This window comes from Megalops cyprinoides, chromosome 8 (assembly GCF_013368585.1).
Source record: "Megalops cyprinoides isolate fMegCyp1 chromosome 8, fMegCyp1.pri, whole genome shotgun sequence".
Lineage (NCBI taxonomy): Eukaryota > Metazoa > Chordata > Actinopteri > Elopiformes > Megalopidae > Megalops > Megalops cyprinoides.
In genome coordinates, this window is record NC_050590.1 from 1,533,529 (window position 1) to 1,543,528 (window position 10,000).

A 10,000-nucleotide genomic window follows, 5' to 3' on the forward strand; every position below is an offset into this window, starting at 1 on the left:
CAATGTCTAGAACCAGATAGATTTCGGTCAGCGATTACATCTGTCTTACACTCTGTGAATGTCACATATTACAATAATCCAATCCATTCTGCCTTCAATTATTATTGCCCATATGTAGAACTCAAAATCAAGGTCCTTATTAAGGTCATTTATGAAAAGTGAAGACAAACAAGAGCCAACACCAATCCCAGAGGGACTCCATTTCCCATAACTCCCTACTCAGTGTGATGCCTCTTATTGTTAATCTTATTGTTAATTTTAATCCATTTTGAGATAACTCCATTAATTCCTACTAATTCCAGTTAATGAGATGCCAATCTTTTTCAATTCTTTTAGAAACCCCAAAATATAATACCATCAGCTCAGCTGAGTCAACAGTCTGCAATTTCCTCTGAGTTGTCCAGGAATTTTTTTTAAGCACGATCTACAAAAAGCATGTTGACTGTTCATTATGACACATTTTCTAAGGAATAATCCTAACGTATCCCCTAGGAGAGATTCCAATATCTGCCACAAGATGTAAGATAAACTAGCTGGCTTGTTGATTCCTGGATCAGTACCAGTTCCTATACATTGGTATTATACTACTGTGATTTCCCTTTTAACAGAAATTTGTCCAGTTTGTAGAGGTGGTAGAAATATTTTAATATTTACAATGGCTTGGGTCAAGGCTTTGTAATTATTCCAGTACTTCACCATCCCCTATGGCAGCATTACCTAATACCTGCATATCAGGGTAGATTTAGTCACATTTATAACCTCCTCCCTAGTGATGTTTTCCAGAACCGTTTAGCATTTCTGCAGCATTTTTATTATTTAAAAGCAAAATCACTTTAATTCAGTCTGAATAATGAACAGAATGGAGCGGTTTGTTCACACTGACCTGCATTAACGGCAACATCTGTGGTTACTGCTGCTTCTGCTGATATCTCACTAGCAAGCTACAATTACTCCAGCACTGCTTTCTTGTCCAGCTAACTAGACAGCAGCTAAATACGTATCCACACCAAATACGACCACAAGTATCATGCATAATTTTGTTATCTTTGTTATATATCTTATCATTGAAGGTCTCCAAAACTTGAAATATATTGTCTGCTACAAGACACCATCAGTTAGTTGAATGCAGTGTTAACATGATATATTTTAAGTTCTGCATTTACTTGACTTTATGGACTACAGGTTGTATGGAGAAACAGCAGAGCTTCCTGAATTTGTGCATAAGTTCCAGGCTATAGTTCATGGCTGTATTTCCTAGCCCACAGTTTTTAGTACCCTGCCCCGCCCACCCTGCCCCTCCCATCCCAGTGCCAAACTACCTGCCCCGCCTCATTCCAAACTCATTCCAGTGCCATGAGAGCAGCCGGTGGCAGGTCTCATGCAGGACTTCAGCCACAGTGTCAGTTAAACCCTCACGGACGTACAGTGCGAGGGTGTGATGCATTATAAATAAGTCACTTTCTGGATAAAAAATTCATGCATTTCAAAATGCATAATGTATGGCAGTGGTGATTTATTTATCAGAGGTAAATGAGACTTCCTGTCCTCTGATCGCACTCAGTTTACTGGTCCAGGGGTGGGCGGGGCTGCTGGCAGTGGGCGGGACTGCTGGAGGTGGGCGGGCCCTGTGAGTACGAAAGCTTTGTCCCACCCTTCATTTTGGTAAAATCAGCCACACCCTAATGAACGCTACAGTTCCAGGTGCTACAGCTCTTCACTTGGCTCTGTTTACCTGTTGTACCTGGAGCCCTCTCTCCACACAGAATGACTAATCTGCTCACTGTTCAATACTGTTCTCTCCTTCTTTGTGGCCACCAGGTGTAATTTGACTTAGAGCTGGAACCAGGCTGGTTCATTATACCCCTTTCCCACTGTAAAGCTGGAACCAGGCTGGTTCATTATACCCCTTTCCCACTGTACAGCTGGAACCAGGCTGGCTCATTATACCCCTTTCCCACTGTAGAGCTGGAACCAACCTGGCTCATTATACCCCTTTCCCACTGTAAAGTTGGAACCAGGCTGGTTCATTACAACCCTTTCCCACTGTAGAGCTGGAACCAGGCTGGCTCATTATACCCCTTTCCCACTGTAAAGTTGGAACCAGGCTGGTTCATTACAACCCTTTCCCACTGTAGAGCTGGGACCATTCTGGCTCATTATACCCCTTTCCCACTGTAGAGCTGGAACCAGGCTGTCTCATTATACCCCTTTCCCACTGTAGAGCTGGAACCAGGCTGGATCATTATAACCCTTTTCCACTACAGAGCTGGAACCAGGCTGGATCATTATAACCCTTTTCCACTACAGAGCTGGAACCAGGCTGGATCATTATAACCCTTTTCCACTGTAGAGCTGGAACCAGGCTGGCTCATTATACCCCTTTCCCACTGAAGAGCTGGAACCAGGCTGCATCATTATAACCTTTTTCCACTACAGAGCTGGAACCAGCCTGGCTCATTATACCCCTTTCCCACTGCAGAGCTGGAACCAGGCTGGCTCATTATACCCCTTTCCCACTGTAAAGTTGGAACCAGGCTGGTTCATTACAACCCTTTCCCACTGTAGAGCTGGGACCATTCTGGCTCATTATACCCCTTTCCCGCTGTAGAGCTGGAACCAGGCTGGTTCATTATACCTCTTTCCCACTGTAGAGCTGGAACCAGGCTGGCTCATTATATCCCTTTCCCACTGTAGAGCTGGAACCAACCTGGCTCATTATAACCCTTTCCCACTGTAGAGCTGGAACCAGGCTGGATCATTATAACCCTTTTCCACTGTAGAGCTGGAACCAGGCTGGCTCATTATAACCCTTTTCCACTGTAGAGCTGGAACCAGGCTGGCTCATTATACCCCTTTCCCACTGTAGGGCTGGAACCAGGCTGGATCATTATACCCCTTTCCCACTGTAAAGCTGGAGTTTACCACTGCAGAGACTGGCTGAGTGGGCTTGCATACATGCTTTTATTTATCAGAGCAGGCTGAACATAAAACCGATTTTGATATTGACAGCAGATGAAACACAGAAGCTGGCTTGTGGAACCACTCGCCTGTCAGGATGACTTCTGTCAGAGCGATGATCTTACAAAGCGGTCAGATAATCGCCGCAAACGATGGAAGCAGCAGCCAAAGTCCCTCATTGTGAGTTTCTGACTCAATTTCTCCGATTATGAGTAGGAGGAATTCTGGGATCCATTTTTGCATAATTTTGCATAACATTGAAACTACTGATGTAGTTTGTTTAGAACGATAAAATATATTCTTATGCTAGGCAAGGCAAAAGAAGATTCTTACTGCGTGGCGAAGGAGAGATCACTAGAGAGCGCATTCCTTTAAGTTTTGCATGAAGAGTTCATCTCCCTTTAGGCTACGTGTATATTTTTGTCATGGTTTTAATGTACCCTGAAATAGAAAACCTTAAGCAGACATGAAGCAATTTTACACAGCAGCATACATGTACTGCTGATGCTTACAGATATTTCCCAGTTTTTCTAAACGTGACTGAGGGACTACATCTTACTTGAAAACTAAAGTGAACTCTTGAAGCAGGCAGGAGGGGTTACATTGTCACTCACATCTAGATTTAGCAAGCTTTAATGTCATGTGTGCATAATACAAACATATATTTCAGATTTTCTGATCAATGATAACAATACGACAAGAGGACAGAGTTGAATGCGACCTCAGTGTAGGTTACAGTGTAATTGTAAATATCTCTGTACTGACCCTGCTGGCATAGTAAAATATGCTACATAAAAAGGAGTTGTATGTAGTAAAAATGTTCTCACATCCATAAGCAGAAGCTATAATTCTCTAAAATAATCCTTGACCCAGTTTTCTGTTCAGCTTCATAAAAATTCAAACCTTTCAATTACATTACAAATATTTTGCCATAGAATATTGGTGTTTCTAATTAAATGGCTGTGGTGAAACTGTGGTTAGAATCCGCTCAGCATTCTGTTAAACTGAAAATCTTTCTGCTGCCCCACATGACCACTTCAATACTAAAATACTACAGAGCAACAACCACATGATTCAGAGTACTCTAAAATACTCCTAGTTCCAAACATCTGACAGAAAGTCAAAGACTGATATATAAAGCACAATAAGGACAATGAGCCTTAACTGTGTCTAAATTACTTTCTTTTTATATTTCAAGTGCAACCCTGCTCAAATATTCACGAGAAAAAAACAGCTTAACATGCAGCGTGACTTTCCAGTTAATTATTCTTCTCTTTAACGTTTCAGCGGCAGAAACGTTCACAGCTAAGATCTATTTTAGGGTGAAAGGCTTAACAAATTCTGCATTTAAAAGTCGGCACAGAGAGATCAAAGGGGCTCCGTGATCAATACCCTGCTCTTGGATCTTTGAGGAGCAAAATTCACAAAAAGAAAAGTGGAGTTTTAAAAGGCTCCAAAGTCAATGTGTGGGAGTCCAGTATTTGCTACTTCTATGTGTTGGGCCAAATCCCGAATGTTGGAATACTCCAGCCAGGGGGATGAATATGGAGAAACCACTACCAGGATTCAACTGGCAGAGAAAAAAGAACCCAGTTCGGAGGGACATGAATTTTAAGAGCCAGCAAATTAAGTATTTAGAAGCAAGTGCCGAGGAACTGAGGCCAAGAAATCCAATACAGAGAACAATGAGAGGACACTGCAGCCAGCACACCAAATGTACAGCTTTCCAGTTTCATCCAAGAATCCCATAATTCGTCAAAACAATTTTTCTTTTTTGTTTTAGCGGTAGAGAATCATTCAGAGATCATTGTTTGGATATCTACAGTAAGTAAGTCAGCATGGCAGCTCCAGCATGTACACCTGGTTGGAGGGATTGAGGAAACGGCCAAACGCTTTCATTAGCTGCTGTCACTCCAGCCCCTGCCCAGGATCATAGGGCTGATCTGACGGATCAACACAGCCAGAAAAATCAGCACAGACAACAGACAGCCCAACACTGACAGCCCAACACTGACAGTCAAACATTGCCATCTCAACACTGACAGCCCAACACTACCAGCCCAACACTGACAGCCCAACACTGACAATCCGGCACTGACAGCCCGGCACGGACAGCCCAACACTACCATCTTTACACTGACAACCCGGCACTGACAGCCCAGCATGACAGCCCAACACTACCATCTCAACACTGACAGCCCAACACTGACAACCCGGCACTGACAGCCCGGCATGACAGCCTAACACTACCAGCCCAACACTGACAGCCCAACACTGACAGCCCAACACTGACAACCCGGCACTGACAGCCTGGCACTGACAGCCCAACACTGACAGCCCAACACTGACAACCCGGCACTGACATCCCAACACTGACAACCCGGCACTGACAACTCGGCACTGACAGCCCAACACTGACAGCCCAGCACTGACAGCCTAACACTGACAACCCGGCACTGATATCCCAGCACTGAACCCAACACTGACAGCCCGGCATTGACAGCCCAACACTGACAACCCAGCACAGACAGCCCGACACTGACAGCCCAACACTGACAGCCCAACACTGACAACCCAACACTGACAGCCCAGCACTGACAGCCCAGCACTGACAGCCCAGCACTGACAGCCCAGTGCTGACAGCCCAACACTGACAGTCCAACACTGACAACCTAGCACTGAACCCAACACTGATAGCTCTGAACCAACAGCATAAAACTGACAGCCCAACACTGACAGCCTAACACTGGCAGCCCAGCACCAGCGATATAAGTTTTCTGCAAAACTGAAAAGCGCACTCGTATTTCATGAGAGCAAATCACACTGTGTACTGTTATCGACTGAAATTATGCAATTGTGTCTGAGGTGTTTAGAGCCATGAAAGAATGTCATTAATATTTTGGCACTGTGGTTTAGAGGTGAAGGAGATGGGCCTGAAATCACAATGTTTCAGGTTTGAGCATGGCAGCATGGCACGCTTACACACATCCGCACTGCAAACCCACACCGTTAAAATATCCAGCCCTGTGAATGATTATTATGCATGGGTGTAAAGTATGCGAGTCACCCAATGTGCCTGCAGTTTCAGAGAGTAACATACAAGCTGATCTGGAGCCCAGCAGCACCTGTGGGCTCATCTGCACCTTTGAAATTGGGGATTGGTGGAGGACAGGAAGTGCACATTTCACAGGTGGTGCAGTGCTCAGACAATTTGAAACACTACAGGTTTTGGGGTACTCACAGGTGGTGTGGGGTTACAGGTTTTGGGGTACTCCCAGGTGGTGCATGGGGTACAGGTTTTGGGGTACTGGAACAGGTGGTACTCCCAGGTGGTGCAGTGTCACAGGCTTTTGGAGTACTCACAGGTGGTGCATGGGGTACAGGTTTTGGGGTACTGGAACAGGTGGTACTCACAGGTGGTGCATGGGTACAGGCTTTTGGGGTACTCCCAGGTGGTGCAGTGTCACAGGCTTTTGGGGGTACTGTCACAGGCTTTGGGGTACTCACAGGTGGTGCAGGGCTACAGGTTTTGGGGTACTGGAACAGGTTTTGGGGTACTCCCAGGTGGTGTCACAGGCTTCTGGGGTACTCCCAGGTGGTGCAGGGGTACATGTTTTGGGGGTACTCACAGGTGGTGCAGGGGTACAGGTTTTGGGGTACTCCCAGGTGGTGTCACAGGCTTTTGGGGTACTCCCAGGTGGTGCAGGCGTACATGTTTTGGGGGTACTGGAACAAGTTTTTGGGTACTCCCAGGTGGTGCAGTGTCACAGACTTTTGGGGTACCCACAGGTGGTGCAGGGGTACAGGTTTTGGGGGTACTAGAACAGGTGGTACTCAGGTGGTGCAGTGTTACAGGCTTTTGGGGTACTCCCAGGTGGTGCATGGGTACAGGGTTTGGGGTACTCCCAGGTGGTGCAGTGTCACAGGCTTTTGGGGATACTGTCATAGGCTTTTGGGGTACTCACAGGTGGTACAGGGGTACAGGTTTTGGGGTACTGGAACAGGTTTTGGGTACTCCCAGGTGGTGCAGGGGTACAGGTTTTGGGGTACTGGAACAGATTTGGGGTACTCCCAGGTGGTGCACTCTCACAGGTTTTGGGGTACTCCCAGGTGGTGCAGGGGTACAGGTTTTGGGGTACTCCCAGGTGGTGCAGGAGTACAGGTTTTGGGGTACTCACAGGTGGTGCAGGGGTACAGGTTTTGGGGTACTCACAGGTGGTGCAGGGGTACAGGGTTTGGGGTATTGGAACAGGTAGTACTCCCAGGTGGTGCAGGGATACAGGTTTTGGGGTACTGGAACAGGTTTGGGCGTGCTCCCAGGTGGTGCAGGGGTACAGATTACTCACAGGTTGTGCACTTTCACAAGTTTTGGGGTACTCCCAGGTGGTGCAGAGGTACAGATTTTGGGGTACTGTAATAGGTTTTGAGGTACTCCCAGGTGGTGCACTGTCAGGGTTCTGGGGCACTCCCAGGTGGTGAAGGAGTACAGGTTTTGAGGTACTGTAACAAGTGTGGGGTATTCCCAGATGGTGCAGAGGTGCAGCTTTTGGGGTGCTCACAGGTGGTGCAGGGTTGCAGATTTCGGGGTGCTCACAGGTGGTGCACTGTGACAGGTTTCTGGGGTACTCACAAGTAGTGGGTTTGTTGCAGTTGTGTCCATGCCTGAAGTACTGAGGGTTCTCGATGACAGGAATGCGGGTCATCCCGATGACTACAGCGTCAGGCCCAGCGTCCAGCCCGCAGGGCGTGAGGATGCCATGATTGACATGGTGCAGCGGGCTGGCCGAGTCCTCCTCCCCACTGATCACTGCCACCGGACCTGTGGGGGAAGAGAGAGACAGACAGTCAGTCATCAGGCACTGAGTAGCGGATTCCTGCAGACAAAGAAATGCCATTACCCAAACGACACTGCTCCAATTTAATCAAAACAGAATGCAGGATAAATACTTGAGCAGGAGCATTCATAATTTATTAGAAATTCATCTGAAAGCAATAAATTGCCTCTCAAGCAGATAGACTCATTTGTTAGCATATGAATTATCCTGGCGTATGTCGGAGCGCTGGAGCCATCAGGGAGTCATGGGAGATTTCAGCAAACATCCTGTGGCGCACCCTAAATACAACCCTGACTGCCACCAACACGCTGGCCTTGAGGTTCCACCCTGCAAAACACTCACTCGCCTTCCACTTATAGCACATAACTCAATTTCTAGCTGACATACAGTATATAAGGACAATGGTCTTTCCAACCACCTTGAACTCGTTTTTGCTGCAAGGAAACTCAATGCTGTCCAGCTGCAGTCCTGGAGACCCACGGTCCGAGGGTTTTAGAGAGGCATTCTCATCAGAAGCTGGTCGACATCTAATAATAATTTTTTTTTGCATGTACAGGCAATCGCACTTCCAGACCACATCACCTATAGTGATAATATTCCAAACAATGATCTGGAAACAGAGGGATGGTCTGATGCAATAATTTAATATACTAAAGCAGTGTTACCTAAAACACATTCCTGAAAGAATGGACATCCACAAAGTTCTGTTGAAAGTCAAACCATTCTGCCCTGTTTGGCATTCACAATGCAGGCAGTACACACCACAAACCAAATGTCAGCACACAACACTAAAATCATGTGTGTTTAATGGCATCAGCGGTAAAAATAAACATAAACTATAACTGATATCCAAGTTGCTGAACATAAAGCGCAACACGTTTAGTCCTTGCGCTTCAACCGTGTCATGTTTCGATTGCTGCCATCAAAAAACCCAGCGCTGAGCCACCCAATAGCTGAGCTGCCATCACTATGATTGACATCTGTAGTAACCTGTCAGAAAGCCTGGAGCTCGCTGAAAGCCTGTCAATCACAGGAAACTAAAAGCCAGGAGAAAATGATGTGACTTATCGATGTGGCAGGCCGTGTGAAACACAGGTGAAGGTAGACAATAATACACATAATGAAGTTACCCTGCAGTGGATTCTCTTCCTGACAGATGGGAACAGGGAGTTACACCTCCACACCAGCCACAGAGAAACTCCATTGGTGTGTTCCCCCCTGACAGGGTGGGGCTACTACTGAAGGCATTACTGAGAGAAAGAGTCTGAGCTTTTCATTTGATCATTTGATGGGACAGATGAGCCCAGAAAAAAAGCGAAATACAAACAGCAGCAAAAAATACCCATGATTCCACATCTGAAGCAAGGGGACTCTGGGTCTGTGCGAGGAGAATAAGTGAGCGCATCATCACTCCACTGTGGAGTCGCCTGTTAGGAATCCAAACACTTCAGTAAAGCAGAGCTTTTAGTGTTGGCCACTTTACCCAGCCTGGCTTTCTCCTCATGTGCGAAACGACCTTGGGAAATGCCCTCAAGAGCCTCTCTCAAACTCAACGGCACTGAGGAGTGTGCTATGTAGCTATTTCTGTAAGTAGCAACATATAAAATATCTAATACAGTAATACCCAGACAGGGACATCCACAATAAATGCCTTAAATGTATTAATTCATTTCACCCTTTAGGAGATTACATATTGCTAGCTGCCAAATGATCACTTCTGCTAATTAGGTTGTTTTAAAATGTGCAGAGACACTTTCCCTCTTAAAGGAAGTTTAGGTCATAACTAAATGGAGGGTTATTAAAATAGTCCAGGTTAAATGTTTAGGGAATTTGTAAAGTCCTGCCTGTATGCAATTTCTTTCATTTGAGCACATAAATGCTGATTCCACCTGTCTGCAGTACATTCAGCTGTCTGTATTGTCTTCTGTGTGTGTTTGTCTGTGTTTGTGCATGTGTATCTGTGCGTGTGTGTATGCATGTGTGTGTGAGCATGTGCACGCGTGTGTGTGCACGCGCGTGTGTGCGTGCATCTGTGATTGTGTGTTTGTGTGTGTGAGCATGTGTGCGCGTGTGTGTGCACGTGCGTATGTGTGTGCGTGTGCGTGCATCTGTGAGTGTGTGTTTGTGTGTGTATGTGTCCGTGCTTGCATGTGTACATGTAACACTCTCCCATGCTCCTGTAATACTGTGTAGAGTCCATTTCCTCC

The 10,000-nt window shown here is 46.2% G+C and overlaps 1 protein-coding gene across 1 annotated transcript in view; it reads right to left on the reverse strand.

The window, feature by feature from the left end:
• The window catches only part of LOC118782140 (NT-3 growth factor receptor-like), a 162,754-nt gene that overhangs the window by 33,989 nt on the left and 118,765 nt on the right, over nucleotides 1-10,000 (reverse strand). The window contains exon 12 of the mRNA XM_036535409.1: nucleotides 7,589-7,777. Within this exon, the coding sequence (XP_036391302.1) occupies nucleotides 7,589-7,777 (189 nt within the window). The remainder of the gene's footprint in view (nucleotides 1-7,588; nucleotides 7,778-10,000) is intronic.